The sequence below is a fragment of the Bos taurus genome, chromosome 11 (assembly GCF_002263795.3).
Source record: "Bos taurus isolate L1 Dominette 01449 registration number 42190680 breed Hereford chromosome 11, ARS-UCD2.0, whole genome shotgun sequence".
Lineage (NCBI taxonomy): Eukaryota > Metazoa > Chordata > Mammalia > Artiodactyla > Bovidae > Bos > Bos taurus.
In genome coordinates this window covers 13,482,314-13,508,824 of record NC_037338.1, presented here as the reverse complement: position 1 = coordinate 13,508,824, position 26,511 = coordinate 13,482,314, and the positions used below count along the sequence as shown (strand labels likewise).

The following is a 26,511-nucleotide window of genomic DNA, read 5'->3' as shown; positions in this document are numbered from 1 at the left end:
ATGGGCGATGGGGGCACCGAGCGCGACCGCGGCCCCGCACGCCGGGAGTCGCAGAGCGGGCGCGGCGGGGACGGCGGCGGAGCAGAAGACTCGACCGCTGATGCGGGCGGCCGCAGCCCCAGGGAGATTGCCGGGACCTCCGACTCCAGCCCTGCGGGCTCCAGGGAGAGCGGCGCCGACCGCGACGGGCAGCCGGGGCTCGGCGAGGCAGACCACTGCCGCCGCATCCTGGTGCGAGGTAAGGGGACGGCTCGAAGCCCTGGTCCACTGGACTCCCCTCCCTTCCCTCACCGGGGCCTCCGAGCTCCCTGCAGCCTCCACCTCCCAAGTCCTATATTCATTCAGACGATCGTCGTCCAGTCATTCATTCAGCAAACATTATTTTGAGCGTCCATTGTGTGCTGGACATTGAGCTGAGTGCAGGGGACAAAGCGGCGAGCGGTACGGAAGAGATCCCCGTTTCACTGCCTTGAGATGCTCAGCTCTCCAGTCTCACCCGGGCGGGTTACCGTGGCGGGGGCCGCGATGCGAGTGCGGGATACGGAGAGCCGAGTCCCCGCCCCGCGACCCTCGCGGCGGGTGCGGAGAAAAGCGTCACGAGCGCTCCGCGGGGTCAGGGCGAGGAGGGACCAGCGCCCGGAACCGCGGGAGGAGAAGGCCCGGCTCCGCTCAGCTGCCGGGCGCCTCCCAGCCCCGCTTCCCGGTCCCGGCCTCGCAGGCGCATGGGCTGCTCCCGGGAGACGGCACCGGAACGCAGAGGGCGGCGTGCGCCGCGCTCGCCCGCCGGGGCTTCGCTCTCGCGGTTCCCACTTCCTCGCGGCGCCTGGGCCCAGCCGGCTCTCGGCGCGGCCTTCTCACGGCCTGGCTTCTCGCGTCTCACCGATTATCCCTCGCCCTTCGCCCTCCTCTCTTCTTTCCCGGCCATTTCCCTCCGCCGAGCTCGCCTTCCCCTCCTTCCCTTCCTGCAAGAATCCGAGTGCCCGGCTCTTCCTGGCTTCCTCGCTGCGAGGCTGCGGCTTCCCCGGCCCCTAAAGCCAGCCTGACGCCCAGCTCGCCTTTCGCCGGATCCGGGCCTCGCCCAGCGAGATAGGAGAAGAAAGGGGATTCCGAGGTCTTGCCTTAAGCCTGTCCCTAGGCCGCGGCGAAACCGGAGGTCTGTTTCCCCCACCGTCCCAGAGTCCCGGACTGGGAGACCCAGCGGAAAGAGGCCATTCGAGGGTAACAGCTGCCCCCGGTTAATCCCGCTGCCTTTTTCTTGCCCTTTCTTTTTGATCGCTTCTCTTTCGAGCTTGAAGGCCTAGAAAGAAATCAGTCGGAGCTGATTTCCTCGGCCACCGCCTAGGGAAGGGAAACCAGCACTAGGACCCCCGAGTTTGATCTGGACTGGGCTGTGTGTGAGCTACCCACACACAGACAGAAACATCTTGGCCTGGTCGCTCACAGCTTCCCCACAGCTGCTGAGTCTGGGTGACTCTGGGAATGGGGGCTAAAGGCACAGCATGGAGGCAGCCCAGTGTGAAGTTGCCTGGTGGCCATCCTGGACACAGACTTGGGGACCCTGGTCTTCAGGAAACACAGGAAGCTCCAGGCCAGGTATAGTCACTCAGTGCCGTTCTGGGTCAGGCTCTGGGGGTCAAAGGACAGAGCATGGGGAGGTGGTCCCCAACCAACAGGGATTCCAACAGGTGTGTGGCCCTCTTGGGCACTTGGGATTAAATTAGATCCATTCCATAGACTGTGGGGTGTCCTGTGTACAAGGCATTAGCAGCCAGTTTGGAGTTCCCTTAAGGAAATCTGCAAGACTTCCAGAAACAGAAAAATCAGCCTCCTAAACCCACATTCCCAGGTTAAGGACACTCACCACCTCACACTCCATCTGTGGGTTTTTCATTTCCTTCTGCCTGAACAGTTGTGGTTCTGTGCCCACCTACCATTCCTTCTGCTCTAACTCCAGGCAGATGGAATAGATTTTGTGTCTGCATGCGATGACAGATAACTCCCAGATGTTGAGTCATAGAAGGTAGGATCAAAAATGATACCCTCCAAGAGCCCACCCACTCCAGGAGCAATCCATGGACCCCCTGCTGGATGCAGGGCAGCTAGTGTGCACTGTTATCTGCAGTTTTCCAAATTCATGTGGGCAATACTGCAGCACCGTTATACTGAGACAACATAATGAAAAGAGAGCACAGAGGAGGTACTTATTCTCTTAAAAGAAATAAAAGGTAAATGCAGGGCCTACATAAATCTCTCTGTCCTTTTCCATTTAACGACAAGGAGGTTATTACAGGCCTCAGATATCAGGGACATCATTTTACCGCTAATCCCTCCTAGCCAGAGTCACCTGCGTCACTCCGGGCCCCACTGGGCCCAGGGCGGAGGCTCTGTCAGATGAAAGGCCCTGCACTGGCGAAAGGAAGTTCAGGGCACCCTGGTCCCTCGCTGAATGTCCCTCCAGTGTGCTCTAAACAGACAGTACATTTTGCCCTTGACCTCCGAGGATCTATCCTCCCAAAGTACCCGTGGAGGAAACCATAAAATGGGGGAGAGTAGGCAGTTAGCATGTCCATTGTTAAGTTGCTGGCTGGGTGAAGATTCTGAGAAACAGCCCTTCTTTCTCTGAGTCTTTTTTTCTGCCTCCTTCCCACTCTGCCCTTGCTCCCTTGAGGGCTCCACCCCAAAGTAACAGACCTGTTGAGGGAGTCCCAAGATGCAGAGGAATAAGAGAAAGGCTTGGTGCTGGAATTACGTGAAGTTGATTTGGAATACAAGTCTTACAGCCCTTTGAACTTGAACTAGTTTCTTTGCCTCTCTGTGACCCAGTTTCCTCATCTTTACGAAGAAAGCGTAGCTCTTCCCTTGAGTGCCGTGCTCAGGGTCAGAGATGTTGTCTATAAAACTCCAAACAAGCAGCGGGATCTCCATAAATATTCTGTGGAATGAGAGGGGTGGGAGCTCCAAGGAGACTAAAACTGCTTCAGGCCGTGGGCCTTGTTCCTCAGAGGCCTCCCCCACCGCAACCCCTGGCCCCAAAGGCTGTGTAAAGCATTCAGAGGTGAGCAGCCAAGGGGACGAGGACTGGCTGACGAAAGGAGGCCCAGTGCCACCTTGCAGACCACACAGTACGGCCTTCCCCAATCCCCTTCGAGGAACCCTCACACAACCAATCACCGAAGTTTCCCTGCCTCTGCAAAATGTGGGTCAGGGAGCCAGGGAGGCCGACCTGCTACATCCCCTGCCTCAAAATGGAGGCCGCTTCATGCCACACACGGGCACAAGCAAGGCACCGAGATAACGGGTGTGCACAACAGGCACACCAGACACTCCACTGAGGACACAGCTAGGCGTCCACAGGGGCCCTAAAGCCACTTTGGCTGCCCCATACCTCTGCATGCACAGCCCGTTGACTAGTGAGGGAAAGGGGTGGGAAACCCTTTTGTTTTATATTAACATTCGGAAAAGACAAGCCACGGGGAGGAAGCAGGTAGAAAGAGAGCCGCAGCTCCAAGTTCGCTGCAGCCTGAGTGGTACTGCCTTTTCGGTTGAGCCGGGATCCCTGCAATCAAAACAGCGGGGACACGTCTCACCCCAAACTCCCAAACCTCACAATCCATGCTCATATCTGCACACTCACATGCACTTAGATGATTCTCACATGGACCCGGAGTCAATTCAGCAACGCTTCTGGACAGATCCCGGAATGGCCATCCACCAGCCTCACCCACCCAGCAGATGTTATGAACAATGCCTAGCGCTGGTCCCAGCTCACCCAAAGCGTCCCTCTGACCTGCCAGTCTCAAAACCCCAGTCGGGCCTCCTCAACTCTGCACTGCCACCTAGGCCTGAGTCAGGCAGAGTTCAGAGGTGCCCCCAGTACAGTCCTGCACCTTGAGACCTGTGACACCCTGGGCCTGACTCAGCACCCCTCCTCTGGTAACAGGCGGACAGGAAAGCTGTGGGAATCCTCGGACTGAGTGAATGACTACCCCCCTCACCCCTGCAGCACCAATACCCACTAGCAGAAATGTTTTCACCTGGGATCCTGATGGATGTGCCCAGGGCCTCTGGCTGTGGCTGAACAATTCCCTCTGTGGGTGTGAGTTTGGTGCAAGGGGTGATTGAATTTAGCGGTGTCTAGCCCCCTGAGAATTGAGGGCAGTACTGGACCCGTGCTGCAGAAATGTATTGGTGGAAATAGCACAATGGCATACACCAGGCAGAGCCGTGGACGCTGCGGACATGTTTGAAAATGCTGGGCAAGGGGCCAAGCCTTTTGGGGGCTTGAGCTAGTAGCAACCCAGGGAACAGACAAACCCCTTCTGCAGCCAGGTCTGGGCTCAGCGTTGACCAGAATCACCTGCTTTCCAGTTGGATTTACAGCAGTCCCTGGACCCAGGATGACTCGACCTGGACCAAGCGTCCTCACCCCCCACCCAAGGCATGGCAGCTCCACGAGGGCACACCTGCCACCCCATCCCCCCACCCCAGATGGGGTGTCTTGGCAATGGAGTCGGTGACCCAGAGTGTTTATTGGAAGGAGCCGCTGGATGGCAAGTTCCTGTGTCTGGGCCCTCCGGGCACCAGACCTTGGGACTGGAGCCTCAACCTAAGTCTGTTAAGAGAAAACTGGGACCATTCCTCCCAGGCAGTGGTTGAAAGCTTTAAATGATTCACGCAGGAGATTGTGCTTTGGGGGTTTTGGTTTTAGTTTTATTTTGGGAGCTTGTGGGGAGTATTAGGTTTCTTTTTTATTTTCCTAGGATTGTTTTCGTTTTATGTTTGTCATGTTTTTCATTTTGCTTTGTTTTTGGCCGAAGGACGCACATTCTCAAGGCCGGTCTGTGGACCCTATCATTTTGGGTCTTTACTTTTTACTTGTTATTCATGCTCCCACCCCACCCCACCCCCGGCCCACACACACACACACACACACACACACACGCAGAAGCAGACCTGCAGACAAATTCGTTGTCTTGTTGGTGTGTCTTGCGGGCACACTTTCATTTTCTGGGATCTGTGAAGGGCCTTCCGGGGCTCCTCGGGTTCTCAGCCAGTGCTGCCGCCCGGGGTGGTCTCTTGAACTCGGGCGCCTGTGGACCCGTGGCCAGCATCCCGCGCGCAGCAGACACACGAGCGCGCGTGCGCGCGCCTGAAAGGTCAGAGCTTCTCGGTGGCCCCCGGGTGACCCAGCCGGGCAGGGAGGCTGGGACAGTGGGTGGGTACTGGGATCTGGAGAGGAGGGAAGCGGACTGCTGCAGCATGCATCCCTGGACTTTTGTTCGGCCGCACCAAATACGTTGAGTCTCCACACAAACTGCGCACCCCCGTAGCGAGACAGGGCTTCTAAGGCTCGCGTTGGCTCGACGCCATTTCCTCAATTACCCCGACTCAAGTCTGGGGCCAAAGTAACCAACCCAAGCTCCCTCTCAGTTCGCTCTTTGATTTGTATTTTAAATGGACGGCGAAGTGGGACACGGTATAGGAAGCATATGAATTTTGTCTTTATTTCCTGTTTGCTTAGTATAAACTAAAGATCGGCCTGACCCTCCTCGGAAAGTGGGTAGCGGTTCCCGGCAGTTCAGCCCGCGGAGTTGCGTACCCCAGTGTGAAAACCTCTGACAGAAGACGCCGGGGCGAGTGGGCCGACCCAGGATCCCCGGGACCCGGGTGGTCTGCGCGCCTGTTTTGCCCCGCTCCGTCTGCTTCCAGGAGGGGGGAGGTTGGAGGGTCTCAGCTAGGGGTGCCAAGGTGGCAGTGAAGAGGTGGCGCCAGGACGCAATCTGGCCTACAAAGCCGAAGAGTGGGCGAACCTGGAAAAGCCAGGGCTGCGAGCGCGGCGGGTCAAGGATGGGGCGGGGAGGGGGCGCGACTGTGAGACGCTACTGCCACCCCCAACCCCAGTACAATCCCCTGACCCAACTCACCCACGTTTTCCCATCATCTTGCCCTTCGCTTGCTAGTTGATTGATTCCACAAACATTAACGAGTACCTACTATGTGCCAATGGAGTAGGAAATGGCACCCCACTCCAGCATTCTTATCTGGAAAACCCCATGGACAGAGGAGCCTGGTGGGCCACAGAGAGTCGGACACGACTGAGCGATTGAGCAACTACGTGCCAGACCAACATGGTAGGGCTGCTGGCGCTGACAGCCAACCGAGAGACCATTTGGAAAGCGGGGACATGCGAGGTTCCTGGCCCGCCGGGGTGGCGGCAGGGCCTGAGTGGCGAGGGAGCGACGTAGGCGAATAACTCAAGGAAGGAGGGTACTGGAGCCGGGTCCCCTAGACGCCGCGCAGGCACCACGTAGGAGGTAGACACCGCACCCGCCAAACCCTAGCGATCTCTCCAGACGATTCCGTGTGCATACAGTAGGCACTCAGTAAATATCTGCCGAATGAATTAGAGGAAGCAAAACCAACCTCGTGTTTCACTAGGTAGGAGGCCGCAACGCCCCTCCCGGGGAAGAACGTCTGGGCTGCAGCGACCTCATTCTTGGACGTTACAAAGGCGTTCCTTACATGAAATGGTGATGATGCCAGAGCACAGAATAATTGTTAAAATAGAAAGTTGACGGCGCCCTATTTTTGGAATTTTGTGCAATCGTCAACTTCGGGGGCCACGGAAATATAAAACCCGAAAAAGCTCAAATGTGGTTCTTTTTACTCGTTCTTCTTTTTACTCGTTCTTTGGGTCCCCAGGGCCGCGGAGGCAGTCTGGAGGCAGGCAGCGTCTGGACGAGGAGGCCGGGCAAGAGCAGGGCCCGGAGGGCGGTAGTGAGCCTCCCGGTTCTCCTCAGCTGCTTGGGGGAGGTTCCGCTGCAGAGCCAACCAGGGAAATATTAATAACTAGGTAAATCTGCGCCCCTTCTCCCCGCCCAATTCACAGGCCCCAATTCCTTGGTTGGAGCTTGAAACAACGGGGTAATTAAAGTTAGGTTTGTTATGTTCTGTTTGCCCCACCGCCCACCGCAGAGCGCTGGCAGCCAGGGCTCGACGGGTGAAAGACACCCAGCGAAGAACGTAAGACCACGCTCACAAAATAGATGGGAACAAAACAGGTAGAGCATTTAAATTCAAAAAGCAGTATGGGGACTTCCCTGGTGGTCCAGTGGTTAATGCAGGGGGGATACGGGTTCCATCCCTGGTGGAGTAGCTAAGATCTCACATGCCTGGTGGCCTGCGAAAAAAACAAACCAAAACGTTTACAGAAATATTATTGTAACAAATTCAACAGACTTTTAAAATGGTCCACATGGAAAAAAAAAATTAAGAAAAAAAAAAAGGAATACGGTCTCCAGGTTTAAAAAAAGTGGGGGCGGCAGAAACCTCCCGGAAATAGCCACCATTCCTAGTTTCAGGTGTGCTTCAGTAGATTTCTCCCCTCTTATATACACATTACATAAGCTGTCTTGCAACTTACCATTAAAAAAAAAAAAATTTCAACCCCCACCCCCAGGTCATCTTTTCCGCTCAGCCATTTCACACTGTTCCCTTTCTGCTCAGTACTCCTCTGGAGGAGGAAAGCAGATTTTCGTATCCTCTAGAAGGATGTTCCTGTTGTTCTCCTCTGGTACATCGAAGCTTTGTAATTGTGAAAAAGTAAAACCAATCTAAATATCCAACAACAAGGGACTGGTTAAATAAAATTTTATTATAGCTGCATAATTATAGCTGCATAATGCAGTTGTTAAAAATAATGAAGCACTTCTAGATGGAAAGATATTTATTGAATAAATTTTATCAAATGAAAAACAGCAATTTGCAGAAAATCTTACTTTTGTAATATGTAACTTACATATTAATTTTTTTCAGTTACTGGGGAAAGTTTGAGAGCTTGAGAAATGAACTCCCAATGCCCACGTCTTGAGCCCTTGAGTGTTTCCTAAAGATAAATTCCTAGAAGTGGAATTGCTGCTTCAGGTCAGAGCTGCAGGTGGACAGCCCTCCAGTGTCATAGTAAAGTTGGTCACTGATCTCTCCATTCAGAGCCTGCAGTCTTAATGTACAGTGATGAGATATTGTTATTTTATGATCTTTTCATTAAAAGCTTGATTGAAAACTCATGTGGAAAAAAAGAGGTACACTCTACAAATTTTCAATGTGTTTCCTTTAATTTTAAAATAGTGATTCATTTGATTCAAACATCAAAAAGTTGTTTTAAGTACACATGAGAAATCTCTTTCCCATCCTTCTTCCCCATCCTCCAATTCCCACTGGGCTCAAAGGCAGCCATTATTTACTGCCTTCCAATATGTTATTCCAAATCATGTCTATGCTTCTGTAAGCCAGTACATTATTTTTTTTTCCTTTTGCTTGTTATGCATATGGTGGTATCTATATATATTTTCCTGCACCTTGCTAATTTCACTTACCAATGTATCTTAGGGTATAAAGAACTTCTGTTAGTTTTTTACAAATGCATAGTATTCCATTTCTAGAGACTGGGTAGACCAGAATGTATGTTATACTACCTGTGCCTTAATGGTAGACATTTAGCTTTTCTCTTATCTTCTGTTATTATATACAATGCTACATTAAATATGCTTGTTCCTTGGTCATTTCCACATGTGTGGGTCTTACCTGTCAGAGAAGTTCCTGAAAATAGGTTATTGGGTCAAAGAGTACCTGTGTTTGTAATTTGCAAGATAATGCCCAACGGTCCTCAATAAGATGGTACCTGCTCCCCTTAGCAATGCCTGAAAGTGCTTGTAGCCCCAAGTCTTGCTTTCACAGTTCACACTTTTTATCTTGATAGATGTTAAATTGTTCTTTCAGGGGAAGAAAAGTTTAGCAATTTAGACCCCCACCTTTGTCCTCTCCCCATATTAGAGATTATATATCTTACACATCTTTGCTCAGAAGTTCCTCAGTGGCATTTTAATTTTTATTTTTTTGATTATCAGTGAAGTTGAGCATCTTTTCATGTTTATTGGCCAGTTGCATTTCTTCTGCTATCTATTAATTCATTTCATGTGACCATTTTAATTTTCAAATATTCCTTTTCTTATTGATTTGTAGAAATTCTGTATTGTGGACAGTGGCTCATTGCTTTCAATATATGTTGCAATTTGGGGGGTTATAAATTGTCCTTTAATTTTTTTCTGATGTCTTTTGTTTTCTGAACTATAAAATCTCTTTCTAATTACAAAATCAATCCGTGCCATTTTGCTATATCATGTAAAAGTTGCAAGTTCTTCATTTCCCCCACATAATACACTTCTACTCCCAAGATGCAATCTCCCAAACTTTCCCTAGACATTGAAAAACATAAATAAGTTATAGATTGCAAGAGGGTTTTTTTGCAAACTTCTTTTCTTCATTTAATAGATACCTTTCAATCTAGAACTGCCTTATTATTTTTAACAGTTGCATAATACTATATTATGCAGATACAATAATATTTATTTAACCAGTCCCTTGGTGATGGGTATTTAGGATGGTTCTACTTTTTCACAATTACAAACAATGCTTCAATGCTTTGTATCCTAATTTGAACAGATTTATTAAAAAGTCTCATGAGACAATACGAAAAATATGAAAATAAGTGAGACATTTTATTATATTAAGGAATGGTTGTTAATGTTTCTAATTGTGACAGTAGTATTGGGATTGTTTTCTAAAGATACTTATAAAAGGATTTATTAAAAACATTTATAAAAATCTTTCTGGATAAAAATGTTTCTAGATATGGTGACTGGGATTTGCTTAAGATTATAGGGAGATAGAAGAGCTAGGATTGTTACTGAGTTTATAATTGTTGAAGCTGGAGGATAGGCATATCACAATTCATTATACTTTCTCTCTCTCTCTTTTTCTCTTTTCTCTCTTATTTTGTATGTTTGAAATTTCTTATGATAAAAATTTTAAAATAATAAACATCATTCCACATATATCTGGTATGCATATAATTACAGGGTAAGTTCCTAGAAGTGAAATTTTAAAATCCAAGTATATACACTTAAAATTGTGATTGATATTTCTAAACACCAAAATGTACTAATTTATATTCCTGGAGATTGTGTATAAACATACCATTTCTCCCCCATATCCTCCCAACCCAGGATGTACTTAGTCTTTTAGAGCAAAATCTTTTAAGTGAAAAAAAATCTTGTTTTATTGGTGTTTTTGATTACTAGTCAGGTTAAGTGTATTTTTATATACTTATTTTTCATGTTTATTTCCTCTTCTGTGAATTTTTCATTCATATGCTTAGCCATTTCTCTACTGACTTACTCATTGTTTTTTATAGTTGTCAACTATTTATAGACTACATAAATATATAACATATATGTAACATATGTAAACATACAAATATACACATATTTTAGTATATAGAAAGAAAATGATCCCTTTTTCTGTGACATGTGTTGCAAACATCCCCAGATCTTTTTCATTCTTTTTTCTTCTTTTTCTTTTTTTAACCTTGCTGTGAATTGGGTTTTTTTTTTTTTTTTGACTCAAATTTTTTGGGCTTGTATGTTTTAGGTCTCAACTAGGAAGTTCTTCTCCAACCAAAGGTAACAATATTACATATATTACATGTTATGTATATTTAGAATACTCTTTAATTTTATGTTACAAAAATTCAGTGTATGTTACAATTTTTGAGTTTATAATTTGTCTTTTATTTTTTGTTCTCATGTCTTTTTATTTCTGAAGTATAAAATATTCTTTTAATTATAAAACCAATTCAGGCTGAAATGAAGTGAAAGTTGAAAACTCTTCATTTACCCCACCCAAGGTACTTCACTCCCAAGATATAACCTCCTAGACTTACTTTAGTAATTGAAAACATAAATATGTAAGTTATATATTACGAAAGTGGGATTTTTTGCACACTGCTAAAATAGTCTGCAGAGACTGTGACAGTCTTTGCAAAACCAAATAATAAAGAAGTACATGAAGTAAGATGGGGGAACTCTTTGCTTCCTGACCAGCTTCCACTCCACAGAGTAAACAGAAGAGAGAGGTGTCCATCCTGCCAGGTTTAATTCTGTATAGGTATAAGCACGTATGCACACACACACAGTTAGCTTTTACCTTTGTTCTTTATAGCACTGGGCTTGTACACACGAACGTGTTTTCACGTAGCAGTATATGATGGACACCCATTCAGGTCAGTATATGAAGATGCACCTCATTCTTGTTCATGCCTACATAACAGCCAAAGGCATGCCTCTACTGTGGCTTCATCAGCAGCGTTGCTATTGATAAACACTCAGCTTTTCCTCTCTCCCACCCCTTCCTACAAACTGCTACGAACAGTGGCTCTTTATGAAATACACAATATTTCTCTGGCCTAGAAACCTCTGTAAATTTTCTGAAACAAAAGAACTATACATTTTTAAATTTAGCTAGGCATTGTGAAATTGTCCTTCAAGAAAAACTTTTCCTCTATTAACCTGTATTCTCACCAATGGAGCTTGAGAAAACCTATTTTCGTTCACCTTTGCCAGTACAATTTTCCCAGTCTGATAAAGTATCTGAAAAAAAATTTATCTCTTTTCTATTCTAACTTTCATTTTCTCTAAGTCCCTCTGAGCGTATTTTTCCATATTTATTAGCCACTAGGATTTCTTCTTCTCTTAGTAACCCTTTCATATAATTTGTTCAGTTTCCTACTGGACTGCTTGACTTTATTCGTTAGACCATAAAGGCTGTGTGTGAACTAGACATTAGGCTGTTTTGCATGTATTATTAATATTCTCCCAATCTGTTACTTTTGTTTTAACTGTCTCTCATCCTGCCGCAGTTTCTTTCTCTAGGTACTCAAATCTGTTATTTATTTTTTAAAACTCGTCAGTGTTTTTATTCCACTTTCAGAGATTTATTTATTAAATCTAAAGTTCTAATCCATCTTATATATATTTTTGCATGCAGTGTGAGATAAATGTCTTTATTCCAGATGATGCACTAACTGTCCAAAAGCCAGGTCTTGAGTAATCTTGTCTTTCCTCCAGCTAATCTGAAATTTCATCTTGATAATATCGCAGTTCCTCATATAGGTGTGGATTTGCTTCATAACTCATGTGCCAGCATCACCAGTTTAGTTGCTGTAGATTTATAATATATGTTGCAGTGACAGTAATGCAAGAATTCTATCCTTATTCTTGCACGTTTTTCCTCACCTCTTCTTCCATTTCAATGTTTCCAGTAAACTGGAGAATGAGGTTTTTTTATAAGGAATTTTCATAGTGATTAGATTTCATTTGTAGATTAAGGCAGAAAGGACATTTTTACATTTAAAAATCAATGTGTTAACAGCTTATCATGTAAAGGAACTACCTGGGTGCTACCTGGATGAAGTCTGGGTAGGACTTTGAGGGGGTTTACTGGGAAAGGTAGTGGGAGAGGGTCATTTTTAGTGCTGGAGGTCAAGAGCATTAGCTATCTGTAATCAGGCAGGAGTCACCACCTCTCCCATGGCAAAGGATCTTTGGGTGGAATTCACTCTCCCTGGTACCCCTGAGGCTCACCCCTCTTTGAGGAGACCTGAAGGAGAGCAAAACTCAGCCTTCATTCCGCTTAGACTCATGCATTTCACCCTAACAAGACCCTACCCACCTAGAGGCCCTGGAATTAAGCTGTCCCTCCTTCCTGGTGCCCCCAACACACACAACTCCACCTAGAAAAGCAACAATTCAGGGAAGAGGGCTCTGTCAGTAGGAGGGACTAGATTTTGCTGAACGGACAACCTCAAATCTCAGAGGTTTAACAAAGAAATATATTTCTAAGTCACTTGATAAGTCCATCACAAGTGGGCAGGGGCTTGTCTTGGTACTCAGAAACCCAGGCTGATGAAGCTCCAGCTTGGCTTCTGCCTCTGTGACCATCCCAGTAGAGAGAAGGGGAGGTGGGACATCAAGACCTGGCTTTTGACATGTTCCCTGAAAGTGACTGCATCCCTTCCTCTTGACTAAAACAAATCGTGTGGCCATATCTGATTTCAAAGGGCAGAAAATAAATGCAATCCTACCGTGTGCTTGGAAAGAACTGGAAACACTGGCAAGCAGCATCCTTGGTTTATCCATTAGCTTGACTTTGATGAGCGGTCTCCTCTGCTGGTCCTAGCTAAAACAGCAAGCACAGAAACACTGACTATTGGATGTTAGCTATTTGGAGAAGGTCAGAAACATCCCGTTGTTTTATTTTCTTCACAGTATTTATCATTACGTTACGTATTAGATTTTTTGGTTTGGTTTTGGTTTGGTTTTATCTGCACTGGGTCTTCCTTGGGGTGTGTGGGCTTCTGTAGTTGCAGTACTCAGGCTTAGTTGCTATTCGGCACATGAGATCTTAGTTCCCCGACCAGGGATCCAACCCACATCCCCTGCACAGGAAGGCAGGATTCTTAGCCACTGGACCACCAGGGAAGTCTCTACATATTCATTTTTTAATTTATTATCTGTCTCTCTCCCCAGTACAAGGTCTACAGGAACAGGGACCTTGTCAAATTTGCTCATTTCTATATCCTCAAACACAAGAATACTATTTGGCACATAGTAGGCATTTATTACAGCTTTCCTGGTGATTCAGACAGTAAATAATCTATCTGCAATGCAAGAGACCCAGGTTTAATCCCTGGGTCAGGAAGATCCCCTGGAGAAGGGAATGGCAACCCACTCCAGTATTCTTGCCTGGAGGATCCCACGGACAGAGGAGCCTGGCAGGCTACAGTCCATGCGGTTGCAGAGTCGGACCGACTGAGCAACCAACATTTTTTACATTTATGTTGAGTGGTTGAATATACATAGTTGTTTTATTTACAGAAATGGGATAGTACTACTTACTTTCTTTCACTTAATGTCAGTTTATATGGATACTGTCTCATTCTTTTAGCTACATGGTATTTTATAAAATATGAATGGCATGAATGTATCATCATGTGTTCATCTGTATCCCTTACGGGGAACACTCAGGATGCTTTCAGATTTTCAACATTTTGAACAATGCCGCAGCAAATATCCTGATGTATACCTTGGAGCACATGAATCTATGCTTAAAATAAAATTGCTCGGGCAATAGTTATGTGCTTCTATAAACTTGACAATTGCAGCCTTGAAAGATTGTGACAATTTATGGTCCTACCAGCAGTTCACAGGAGTGTAGAATCACCAACAGTGCATCTTTGCTTTATTAATCTTCTATTAATGTCTCTCCGATCTTATGGGAGATAAAAAATTATCCATTGTTGCTTGGACTTGCATTATCCTGATTACTGTGAAGCTATGTTCATCTTTTCACATATTTATTGGCCATTTGGATATCTTTTCTGTGAATAGCTCACAAAAATTACTTGACCATTTTTTCTATTAGACTATTGCCCTTTTAAAAATAATTACTTTTAATTGTATTTTATATATTCTGAATATTATTTGTTTGCCTTTTAAAAAAGATTTTCAATTGTGTATTTTGTATTTTATCTTGGTTTTGATGCTTTTATCGTATAAAGGTTTTAGATTTAATATAGTTGAATAACATCCTTTGTTTTTCCTTTACAGTCCCAGTTTGCATCTTGCTTGGAAAACTCTTCCCAAGCTTAGGATTAAAAAACTGCTTTTTATATTTTCTTGTAATGCCTTCATCATTTTATAGTCTACAATTTGCTCTCTATTCCATTTGAAACATTGTTCTTTATGGTGTGAGACACGAATTTAACCTAATTTTATTCCAAATGGATAATTTATGGTCCTCAATCTAGTTAAATGCATTGAGAGACTAGACATATAGAACGTTCCCTTTATCATAAACTCTGTCACTCTGTATACATGGCTCTAGTTGTATACTCCTTATTTCATTTTTTCCCAATATTCAGTAATTTGAATCCCACCATTACCATTTCTATTATATGCATGTTTCATTTATTTAATATTTTAGCAAACAACAACAACAAAACATGCCAAGAGGTTAGAATGATGTTTTGTCACAGAAACTGACAAATCTGTTTGTGGAAAGAATATTTTATATTTTCAAATGAAATGTCTACTTTTGGCTTCATGCTCAGTATGTAAAATCGTAGATTTAAATTTGTTCTAGTAAACACTAAAATAACTGCATAACTTTTGAAATGACAAAGATTTGTTTATGTATCATTCTAAATCATCTTACAAACTATGAGTGAAATGCAGAGGCACTTGAGGAGCTGCTATTGTATTCTTTTCACAAACAGATTTGTCAGTTTCTGTGACGAAACATCATTCTAACCTCTGGGCATGTTTTGTTGTTGTTGTTGTTAATGTCTTATTTTGAAATAGTAAGAGAATCACAAGAAGTTGCAAAAATGGTAGAAAAGCCCTATATACCTGCAACACAACCTAGCTTCTCACAATGGTGACATCTTATTTAACTATAATACATGATCAACATCCAGAAATTGACATTAATTCAATATAATTAACCAGGTTCATGACCTTCCTCAGATTTCACCCATTTTTTGCATACACGTTTTTCTTTATATATAGTACTGTGACATTTTATTACACTTACAGATCCATATAACCACCACGGCAATCAAGATTCAGAACTGTTTTGACGCCACCAAGAAACATCATCCTTTGTGGTCACAGTCTCCCTTCCCTAACCCCTGGCAGCACATCTGTTAGCCACCTCTACAACTTTGTCATTTTGATAATGTAATATAAATGGAATCATACCGTACATAATCTGAAGCGCTGCCTTGGGTTTTTTCACTCAGTGTAATTTAATTGAAGATGTATCCAAATTGTTGTGTCTGTCTATAGGCATTGCTGTACCACGGTTTGTTTATCCATTCACCCATTGAGGAACACCTGGATTGTTCCCATTTGGGAGCTCTTACAAGTAAAGCTGCTGTGAATATCCCCCTGTAGGTGTGATGTGAACCTAAGATTTCATCTCTCTGAGTTAAATGCCCAGGAATGAGATTACGGGGTTCCATGGTTAATATAGGTTTACCCTTTTAGGAAACTTTCCTAAAAGTCAGTTTCCAGAGTGGCTGCACCATGTTCCATTCCCAGCAGCGATGAACGCGGCATCTAGTTTCTTGGCATCCTCACCAGCCTTTGGCACTCTCACTCTTTCATTTTCGTTCCTCTAATCATTTTTCTCCTGGTTTTCATTTGTTTTCTCCTGCTGGCGAGTGGTGTTGAACCTCTCTTCACGTGCTCATTTGTACGGCCCTTTGGGCTTCCCTGGTGGCTCAGAAGGTAAAGAATCTGTCCACAATGCGGGAGACCTGGGTTTGATCCCTGGGTTAGGAAGATCCTCTGGAGAAGGAAACTGCTACCCACTCCCGTATGTGGCCTGGAGAATTCCATGGACAGAGGAGCCTGGCGGGCTACAGTCCAAGGGGTCGCAAAGAGTCCGACATGACTGAGCGACTTTCACTTTGGGGATATCTGGGGACAAGTCTAAGGTGCTTATTCCATGCTGCTGCCTGTCCTGGCCCTGTGGAGGAGGGCTGCCCTCGGCTGCTTCCTGAGGCAGGAATGCCCCTTTTAGCTCCCCTACAAGGAGGAAATGAGGAGAAGGGCTGTATGGTTTGACATCAGTGGTCAGGAGCAAGCTCAGGGCTTCAGGTGGGCTCCAAGAGGCTCACCCGGAAGAGGATGTGAAGCTTCCAGCACCATATATGACATCCATCACCCTTTCTCCTCTTCACACCCCCCAAGATACTTGTAATAAAAATCAGTGCCTTTGGAGATGGGTTCATTGGGTGTTGTGAGGAAAGTTCTGAGCCTGATCTCACAATTGGAAACACTAGAACCTGAGCAAAGGGGACCCAGTCACAATGGGGCCACAAATATTAACCCCCCATTTTGAATGTAGAAAGGATTGGAGGGGGGAAGCTTGAGTTGTCCCAAAAAGCTGGATTCTACCAACCCGCCGAGAGCAAGGCTCCCATCCCTGTGCTGCGTCCTGCCCAGTGCCCTGGAAAGGCCAGCCCAGTGCTGGGGGAGGACAGCCTCTGGGCCATGACTGCATCCCCAGGCTCACCTTCTCCCTGATGGTTGACTGAGAACACGAAGGTGTTTGAACCTCTGAGATCGGGGGTATGACCTGTGAGCCGAGCCAGGAGCCTATGAAGAGCCAAAGTGCGCCCTGGAGTGGGACTGCCCTGTGTGATCCAGTGCATAAAAACTCACCCTGCAATGAAGGAGACTCGGGTTCAGTCCCTGGTCGGGGAACTAAGATCCCACACACCACAGCTAAGACCCAATGCAACCAAATAAAGTACATCCTGGAGGAGGGAACATTAACTGGCCCTAGTAGGAGGTAGGCAGAACCAGTCTCATAAAATATACTACAGGACTTGGAGGGAGAGATCTCAGTTTCACCCTTTAGAACAGGGATTCTAAAACTAGGTTCTGCAGTCTTATGGCTCACAAGGAGCCTCATGACAGCACCTGCCAAATGCAATTCCTTTCCTACATCTTCCAGGGCAATGATGAGCCAGTCAGAGGATTCCATTTTCTACCCATGACGTCTATAACCTATCTCTTCACTATAACCTATTAATTGAATCACTAAGAATTACTAAAAGAGGGTATTCATCAAGTAAAATGAAGGTGTTTCTAGAGTTTTTTAAACACTCAGTATGATCTTAGGTAGATACTTAAAATGTGTACCTCCATTTCCCCATCTCTAAAATGGGGATAATCACAATTCCAACTTCACTGAGACATGGGGAAGCTTTAAGCACTTAAAACGGTGCCTGGCCCAGAGCATGCATTGCAGAGGCGTCAGCTATTACTATGAGCGGCCAAGGCTGCTAAAGCTTCTGACCATATTGCAAACTCTCACTGTGTATGCCCTCTGGAGAGGGGTGGAGTTCCTACAACCCTGTTACCTGTGCCTGATCTTCCTTTGTAATGGCAAATTACTGTGAGTTTAGCTTTATTATTATCAACAGCATGCGTGGGGGCGGGGGACGGGTTTGGTAAATCCCAGGTGGCACAGTGGTAAAAAAAAATCCGCCTGCCAAGGCAGGAAACACAGGAGATGCGGGTTGGATCCCTGGGTTGGGAAGATCTCCTGGAGTAGGAAATGACACCCAACTCCGGTGTTCTTTCCTGGAGAATCCCATGGAGAGAGGAATCTGGTGGGCTTTGGTCCATGTGGTTGCAAAGAGTCGGACGTGAGCACACATGTGGAATTTGATGGTGCATATTTCCACACTCTAATTTTTGACATAAACTTTTCTAATAACTAGATTTGAAGCCATCAGTGTGTGTGATTCAAACATGGATCATCTTTGCCTCTGTACTTAAGGCTGATATATATATTTAAAATCCTCCCTCCCACCTCCAGGAAATTTTGCTTTAGCTGAGTTTTTTTAAGTGGAACTATCTGGCAAATGTTAGCTGCATGTTTTCAACCTCTTAAATAGGCTTCAAAATATTGGAGATGCCATGCATGGATGACATTGGTCCAGGGACCAGGATGGTGGCCCTGCTGTTCAGGACTCAGCACACAGGGGATGGCAGAAACTCCCCCTCTGGAAGGCACCCCAGCAGCTTGATGTGGTGGCAGTGGTCCTCAGGCTCCTCCTGGGGATCCCAGCTCCACCCTACAACAGCGAGCCTCTTCAGGGACCCCAGGAGAGTCTGTGGATAGAGAGAGCACCCATCCATACCACACACACACCCACAGGGCTTAAGACCTGGCTCTGGACATCTCCTCCAGTAAGCCTTATCTGATTGATCATATCCAATTCTAAACCATCCTTTCCTCTGCTCTTGAGGACTTGGTATTTTCTCTTTACATTTGTTTCTTATTCTGCCAAGGAAGAGAACCCTGGCTGAGACAGAGTGAGTCCCTTCTGCCCAGGCTGGATAATAAACCTGACGTTTGTACTGAGGCCCATTCACATACATATACCCATTAGATACAACGTACTGCATTGGGTGATTGAGGAGGCTAGCCCCAGAGAGGGTAAGCAACTTGTCAGAGGTCACACGGCCCGGCCCAGAACTGAGGAGCTTCCCATCTGATCATGCTACCTCTTTTTTAATTTATTTATTTATTGTATTTTGGCTGCACTGGGTCTTTGTTGCTATGTGCAGGAGGCTGCTCTCTAGTAGCAATGCTCAGGCTCTCATTGTGATGGCTTCTCGTGTTGTGGGGCACAGGCTCTAGGGTGCCCAGGCTTCAGTAGCTGTGGCCCACAGGTTTAGTTGCTCTGAGGCATATGGAATCTTTGTGAACCAGGGATCAAATCTGTGTCCCCCACATTGGCAGGCAGATTCTTAACCACTGCACCACCAGGGAAGTCCCACACAGCCTCTAATTAAGATGTTCATTGGTGGGTTACATCCTTAACTAGTGAACTAATTTGCCTCCTTTCATGACCCCTGCAGATGCCAAAGGAACCATCCGAGAAATTGTCCTGCCCAAGGGCCTGGACCTGGACCGGCCCAAACGGACCCGCACATCCTTCACGGCCGAGCAGCTCTACCGCCTGGAGATGGAGTTCCAGCGCTGCCAGTACGTGGTGGGCCGTGAGCGCACTGAGCTGGCCCGCCAGCTGAACCTCTCCGAGACCCAGGTAAAAGGGCAGGGCCAGCTTGCTCCACCGCTACCCTGGCAGTCCAGGAGCGCCCTGGGGTATGAGGCCCATGGGCTGCTGCCCGGAAACCCAGCTTTGGAGTTCAGACATCTATTAGGGAAAGGTTTAAAGTTACTGGTAAACCACAGCAAATAAACACAGTGCTGACAAGAGAAAGTTGGCATTTGCCAGTGGGGGTGGGGTAGTGGGGCACTTCTGGATCCATCAGGCCCTTTGGATGGAATTTAGGGAAAGGCCAGAGAGATAGGACAGAGAGACATTCAAGATGCAGGGAGTGGCTTAAGAGGGTGTTTGCCAGTGCAGGAGGGAGCCTGCAGAAAGGCATGGGGCAGGGCTGGCTTGCTGGGAGCACAGGTTCAGGAAAGAGATGAGGCATTACAAATGGGGGTTGGGGACCTCTTGTTTCCACATTCTGGGCCTTTTCCCATCCTCCCTTCATCCCAGTGAGCCTTAGAACCTCCTGTTGGAGAGAAAAGGTCTGAACTCCCCCTTCACCCAGGTAGGGCTTAGCACTTAGCAGTGGTCTGCCCAACCCAAAGGAAAGACTTTTGTAAACTGAGCACCTACTCTGTGTGAATGGAGGCATTTCAGACTGGTGGTGGTGGTTGTTCAGTCACTCAGTTGTGTCTGACTCTTTGTGACCCTATGCACTACAGCATGCCAGGCTTCCCTGTCCTCCGCTGTCTCCCAGAGTTTGCTCAGACTCACATCCATCGAGTCAGCGATGCTCTTTAACCATCTCATCTTCTGTCACCCCCTTCTCCTGCCCTCAATCTTCCCCAGCATCAGGGTCTTTTCCAGTGAGTCGACTCTTTGCATCAGGTGGCCAAAGTATTGGAGTGGTATTATTCAAACTAATAGATCTAAATAATGATGATAGTAGTAGTGGGAAATTCCCTGGGGGTCAGTGGTTAGGACTCCATACTTTCATTGCCGTGACCTGGGTTCAATCCCTGGTCTGGGAATTAAAATCCTGTAAGGGTGTGCAGTGCAGTGCTGGTGGTACAAAAAAGTGGTAGTAATAATAATAAGACTTCCCCAGTACTTATTGTGCCAAGGCATTGTTCCAAGTTAGTTATGTTAGTTTGCTAACCCCTACAACCCTGTGATTGTAGCAACCAGGAATATCCCATTTTACCCAGGAGAGGTTATTATGCCCAAGGTCATACAACGAATAAGTTCCAGAACTAGGATTAGGACAAGCAATCTGGCCCCTTTATGCTGCCTGTATACTGGGCAACCATGCTGGAGCTTGTCAAAAAAAGACTCAGAGACTCTAAGTCTAGCTACAGGTAAAGAGCTTGAAGTACCAATAAATGTATCAAAAGGGCCAAACCAGGGCACACGAAGGGAAGAGGAGAGGAAGGAGAGGAGAAGGAAGCAGATGGGTCTGGGGAGGATGGGGGAGGCTCTCCTCACACTGCCCGCTGCTGCCCTGGCCTTGGCACCCCCACCCCACCCGGCAGTGAGGTCAGGATTGCGGCTGGGAGGGCTGCTGTCTTGAAAGCCGCCCCTGTAGAGTCCCAAATGGCCCAGCAGGTGGCCTGGGGCGGCTGGGCCCTCCCTCCAGCTGAGCTCAGCTGGGCTGGACAGCCAGGCTTTGTCCAGGAGGCCTGCAGTGGCCAGGCGGGACAGAGCTCGTAGAGGAAGTCAAGGAGACCCCCCAGACCAGGGTCTGAGGTGTAGGCATGGGGTCCTCCTCCTGTTTAGCCTACTTTCCCTTTGCCTCACGTAGTTTACCCCCCAACTCCCCCTCTGAAACTTTCTTCGCAAGGGCACCTCAGATGCCAGGCCAGCAACTCCTCCTCAGTCCTCATCCTTCCCTGCCCTGCCAGTACAGGCCACCTTTATCTGTTCTTTAAGGTCAAAGCCAAGTCCCTTCTCTTCCAGGAAGCCTTCCTCAGGCTTCTTGACATCACTGCAAGACCTGTTCTACATGGCTTGACCTGTAAAGTGTGGTGTGTGTGTGTGTGTGTGTGTGTGTGTGGTGTAGTGTGGTGTGGTGTGGTGGGCACCTACCTGTATGCATTTCCCCAAAACAAGAATGTATTTGAAGGGCATGTCTGCTCCTCAGGCCTCCTTGGGGAGCCCAGCACACAACTGGGCACACCGTGGACCCGCAGAGAACCCTCAACCAGCTGATTGTCCTCACCAGCCTCCTGCCTCTTCCCCTGGTCCTGGAGTTCGGCAGACAATGTACAGTATTACTAACACTGAGAGTTTCCTGTGTGCCAGGCATTGTTCTAAGTGCTCGATGTGTTCTAACTCGTTTAGTCCTCACCATAAGCTCGTAGAACAGGTGTGAGGTTTTTCTTCTGACACCACTTCTGACACTATGTGGTATGTTCCCACACCAACAGCAGCCAGTTCTCCAATACCAGCTGGGAGTCCGACAATACAACTCAATTCAGGTCTGACCTTAACTCCTGGAGGTAACACCCACGCTATAGGTTATGACCAGCTATACAACGCGGGTTCCCACACCCTCTCCTTAGATTTGATAAATTGCTAGAATGACTCACAGAACTCAGGAAAACTCTTTACACTCTATTTACTTCTACACAGGTATTTATTACAAAGGATGCATGCATATATGCTGTGCTAGGTCATCTCCGACTCCCTGTGACCACTTTGGACTAGAGCCCAACAGGCTTTTCTGTCCATTGGGATTTTTCAGGCAAGAGTACTAGAGTGGATTGCCATTTCCTGCTCCATGGGAAGAACCCACGTCTCTTGCATCTCCTGCATTGGCTAGGTGGATTCTTTACCCACTGAGCCATCAGGGAAACCCCATCATAAAGGATACAACTCAGAAATAGGCATACAGAAGAGATGCGTAGAACCAGGTATAAAGGGGAGAATACATGGAGGAAACGTCATCGTTCAAGAGTCTTTACAACCCAGTCTCCAGCCTCACTGTGCTTTCTGGAGGGAAGGGAATGAAAGTTCCAACCCTCTGATTACAGGTCTTGTCTTTCTGCGACCAACCCCCATTCTAAAACGAGGGGTCCACCCTGAGTCACCTCATTAGCATAAACTCAGGTGCACTCAGAGAGGGCTGGTTATGAACCTCAAAAGGCTCTGGACCAAGAACCAGGGACAAAAACTAAGTGTACTTTTTTTTTAGTACAACAGAATGGCTCTTTATTATTTTTATATTAAAGAGAAGGAAATGGAGGCACACAGAAATTAAATTACATGCTCAAAATGTAAAACAGGCATATTCATTAATTCATCTAATTTTAATAAAAAGTTAGCTGAATTTCAGGACTTCCCTGGTGGTCCAATGGTTAAGACTCCAGGCTTCCACTGTAGGGGGCGTGGGTTTGATCCTTGCTTAGGGAACTAAGTTCCCATAGGCCACACGACGCAGTCAAAACACTAAAAAAAAAAAAAAAGATGACTTTATGAGTAGTATTATTCCCATTTCAGAAAGTTGAACTCAGAGAGACTAATTAACTTACCAGGTTTATATGGCTGGAATTCTCAGCATGTTCTCCCATGCATGTGCGTGCATGCTCAGTCACTCAGCCGTTTCCAACTGTTTGTGCCCCCATGTACTGTAGCCCGCCAGGTTCCTCTGCCCATGGGATTTTCCTGGCAAGAATACTGGAGCAGGTTGCCACTTCCTCCTCCAGGGGATCTTCCCAACCAGGCCTCAAAGCCGAGTCTCCTAGGTCTCTTGCATTGGCAGGTGGATACTTTTGGGCAAATATATCACTGCCTGCCTGCTGCGTACCAGGTGCTGTTCTAGGCAGGCCCTCCCCTGCCTGTTACACCCAGGACAGGATAGGACAGGAGCCCCTGTGAAAGCTCCCCGTGGTGGCTGACGCCCTGTTGCTGCCGCTCCCTTCGTGCCTACTTGCCCTGTGTTTGCGGAGAGTGGTCAATCTCTCTCCTGCTGCATCTTCAGGGTCCCGAGGGAAGGAACCATGGCCTCTGAGTCTGTCCTCCCCCTCCAGGTCAGAGGTAGGAACAGGGAAGGTGAGCAGTACACCTCACACGAGTGTGGGCCCCAGGGATTTCATGTTTGATCTCTGCCACAACCCAGGTATTTTTGTCCTTATCTTAAAGATGAGAACTGAAACTCAAGGGTCCCTGGAGGTGGTGCCTGGCTGAGAACCCAGAAGACTTCCCAGCAGGGGAAAGGATTACAGTGACACACAGAGCCACGTCCCCAAGAATCTGGCAGGACCTCTTTCTGGAGCAGTCAAATTCCAGTGTGACCAACAGTCACATCCTTCAGCCAGACTTGGCCGAGTCGTCCTATTTCCTTGACTGCCCTTCATTGATATCAGCTTCAAATGTCACCTCTTTAGAGGGGCCGTGTTTGCCACCCCACTGATAACACACTGCCTCCCCGCCTCTCCTCTCTTTATGGTGCCCCCTTTCTCTCCATTGGAGTGGCCAAAGTGCCAATCCACAGCTGTTGTCTGTGCATACCAAGTTAATGCAGAAATGGAGCGTACGTGTTTAGAAACATACAGAGCAGTTTTTCTGATGACTCACTTTAATTGTATTTTACGAAAGTATTCGTCCACAACACATTGGAAACATTAAAAAGTGACTCCGCACCACGAATCATTTGAGATGCTGCTCAAAGCACTCACTGCCACCGACAGCCACACCTGTTTGCTTGTATTTGTTTTTTATCATCTGTCTCCCCCTCGACCCTGCCCACCCTACATAGCAAGGATCCTGCAGCCTAGAACAGTGCCTGGCACATGTGCTGTGCGCGCTAAGTAGCTTCAGTCGTGTCCGACTCTTTGCAACCCCATGGACTGTAGTCCACCAGGCTTCTGTGTCCATGGAATTCTCCAGGCAAGAACACTGGAGTGGGTTGCCATGCCCTCCTCCAGGGACTCTTTCCAACCCAGGGATTGGATGCTCAGTCCACATCTGCTGAATGCATGAGTGAGTGAGTGAATGCAGGAATCAACCTCAGGTAGATCCCCTAGCTCCCTGGTCACTTTCGTTTATCGAAAAGCAGTCCAATCCTGTTGAAAACATCCAACTCATATGTATTTCAGATCTTTTCTTCTCCCCATTCCTCCACTCAGAGCAGGCATGACCCACTGCTGGAGGGACGTGCAGGGGAAGAGCCCTCTAGAAAGTCTGTAGAAGGGAGGGGGGAGTGTGCTACCCCTCCCCCACTGGGGCCAGGAGGGCAGGGAGGGTGGCCGCTTAGGGCCTGAGGAGCCTTATGGCCAGAGGCCTTGTCTGGAGGGTCGGTTGCTCCCACAGGGGCCTGGTAGGCATCGTCCCAAGCAGCCTCAGCTCTGCCCTAATCCTGTGCCGGGCCAGCCTCCCGGCCCTGCTCCTCTCCCGCCACCTCTCCTTCAAGTTACAGCATCCCGTCTGTCCTCCCAGGCTGGAGGACACCAGCGGGTCTCTCCATGCCTCTCCTTCCCAGCCCCCCATTCCATGGTCCCCTGCTGGCACACTGCCCAGCCAACTGCCAGCCTTCCGGAACCTCCCAGCCAGGAGCAAGGGAGCCTCTCTGCTCCTGGGGACATGGATCTGGGTACTCCCCAGGCTTGCCAACTGGGGAGTAACTGTCGGTCCCTCCTCCTCAGGACTCCCAACCTGCCTCCTTAGGGGAGCACCCTGTCCTTCCCCAGAGAGGAGAGAAAAGTCCCATCACCGTGAGGGGCCCGCAGAACTGACCACTGAGCTCGCCTGCCCCCCAGCCTTCCTTTCCTTCTGCAGATGAGGAGGGGGTTGGAGTGCTACGTGCCAGGTGCCTGGTGCTGGCAGAGGGCAAGTTCTCCTCTCATCAGCCTTGAGAAAGGTCTCTGCTCTTTGGTGGCTCCATTTAGGATGTGGGGTACTTGGCACTGCTCTGTCCCCGGTTTGGGGAGTGTGGCCATTGGAAGTGTCCCTCACCATCCTGACATGTCCTCTTATACTTGGTGTTATGTTGAGAGGTGCTTATAGGTGATGGGGTGGGAGGGGCTGCCGGGATGGCCAGATGGGCTAGGGAGCTCCCTTCAGAGGTGGGCTAGGGGTGGGGGGCAGGTGAGACAGGAGGAAGTGGGGGTGGCTAAGACTGAAAGGCATGTGGGCCAAGAGGCGAACCTCACCTGCACCCTCCCTCCATCCAGGGGTCAGGGTGGCTAGCCGTGGAGGGGTGCCCATGATTTGGGGGGCCAGGGTCTCTTGCTCCCTAGCCAGGCTGATGGCGGGAAGATGCTGGCGACAACCTGACTGCTCTTCTTCCCTCTCTCACTGCACCCCTGCTCCCCCCACTCCCTGTCCCCACTTTGCTCGCCTGTCCCCCTCCCTCGCGGACTCCCCTCGCCTCGCTCCGCCCCAAGGTGAAGGTCTGGTTCCAGAACCGCCGCACCAAGCAGAAGAAAGACCAGAGCAGAGACCTGGAGAAGCGGGCATCCTCCTCGGCGTCCAAGGCCTTCGCCACCTCCAACATCCTGCGGCTGCTGGAGCACGGCCGGCTGCTGTCCGTGCCCAGGGCCCCCAGCCTCCTGGCGCTGACCCCCGGCCCACCAGGCCTGCCTGCCGGCCACAGGGGCACCTCCTTGGGTGACCCCAGGAACTCCTCCCCACACCTCAACCCGCTGACCTCGGCATCGCCCCCACTGCCGCCCCCTCCGCCGGCGCTCTGCTTTTCCACCGCCCCACTCCTGGACCTGCCTGCTGGCTACGAACTGGGCTCCTCGGCCTTCGAGCCCTATAGCCGGCTGGATCGGAGAGTGGGCAGCCCCGGCGGCAGTAGCAAGAAGGCCAGCGCTTAAGTCTCCATCCCCTGCGTGACACTGAGTCCCCAGGCACAGCACCGCCCCTGCCTCCTGGGCCCAGAGACAGAAGGGGCAGCCACACGCCCTGCCCCATCCCCCCCCAGCTCAGAGACTCTCCAGTGGACAGCGTTGCGTGTGTGTGAGTGCAGTGTGTGTGTGTGTGTGCCTCTCACTGAAATAAAAGGAAAACGATGACAAGAAGGGAAA

The 26,511-nt window shown here is 48.1% G+C and overlaps 1 protein-coding gene and 1 long non-coding RNA gene across 3 annotated transcripts; one reads left to right on the top strand and one right to left on the bottom strand.

Annotated features, from left to right (window-relative positions):
• VAX2 (ventral anterior homeobox 2) lies at positions 1 to 26,511 on the top strand. Of its 2 annotated transcripts, none has more exons than NM_001192313.2 (3): positions 1 to 238; positions 19,341 to 19,528; positions 25,867 to 26,301. In NM_001192313.2, exons 1-3 carry the CDS (start codon positions 1 to 3, stop codon positions 26,299 to 26,301), a joined length of 861 nt encoding a protein of 286 aa, NP_001179242.1. The 2 variants fall into 2 exon arrangements, with proteins under 2 accessions (NP_001179242.1, XP_059747398.1); XM_059891415.1 differs by lacking the exon at positions 1 to 238 and adding an exon at positions 1,405 to 1,593 and having other exon boundaries at positions 25,867 to 26,511.
• LOC112448754 (uncharacterized) lies at positions 6,643 to 16,785 on the bottom strand. Its single transcript, XR_003037113.2, has 3 exons — positions 16,580 to 16,785; positions 12,980 to 13,074; positions 6,643 to 7,180 (listed from the first exon to the last, which is right to left on the bottom strand). It is a non-coding gene; the product is annotated as an uncharacterized lncRNA (long non-coding RNA).

Excerpts from the sequence above, each read along its gene's own strand:
- VAX2 (NM_001192313.2), top strand. The coding sequence starts at position 1 with ATGGGCGATGGGGGCACCGAGCGCGACCGCGGCCCCGCACGCCGGGAG. Across the intron at positions 239-19,340 it reads CCGCCGCATCCTGGTGCGAG|ATGCCAAAGGAACCATCCGA; the intron begins GTAAGGGGACGG and ends TGACCCCTGCAG. Across the intron at positions 19,529-25,866 it reads TGAACCTCTCCGAGACCCAG|GTGAAGGTCTGGTTCCAGAA; the intron begins GTAAAAGGGCAG and ends CTCCGCCCCAAG.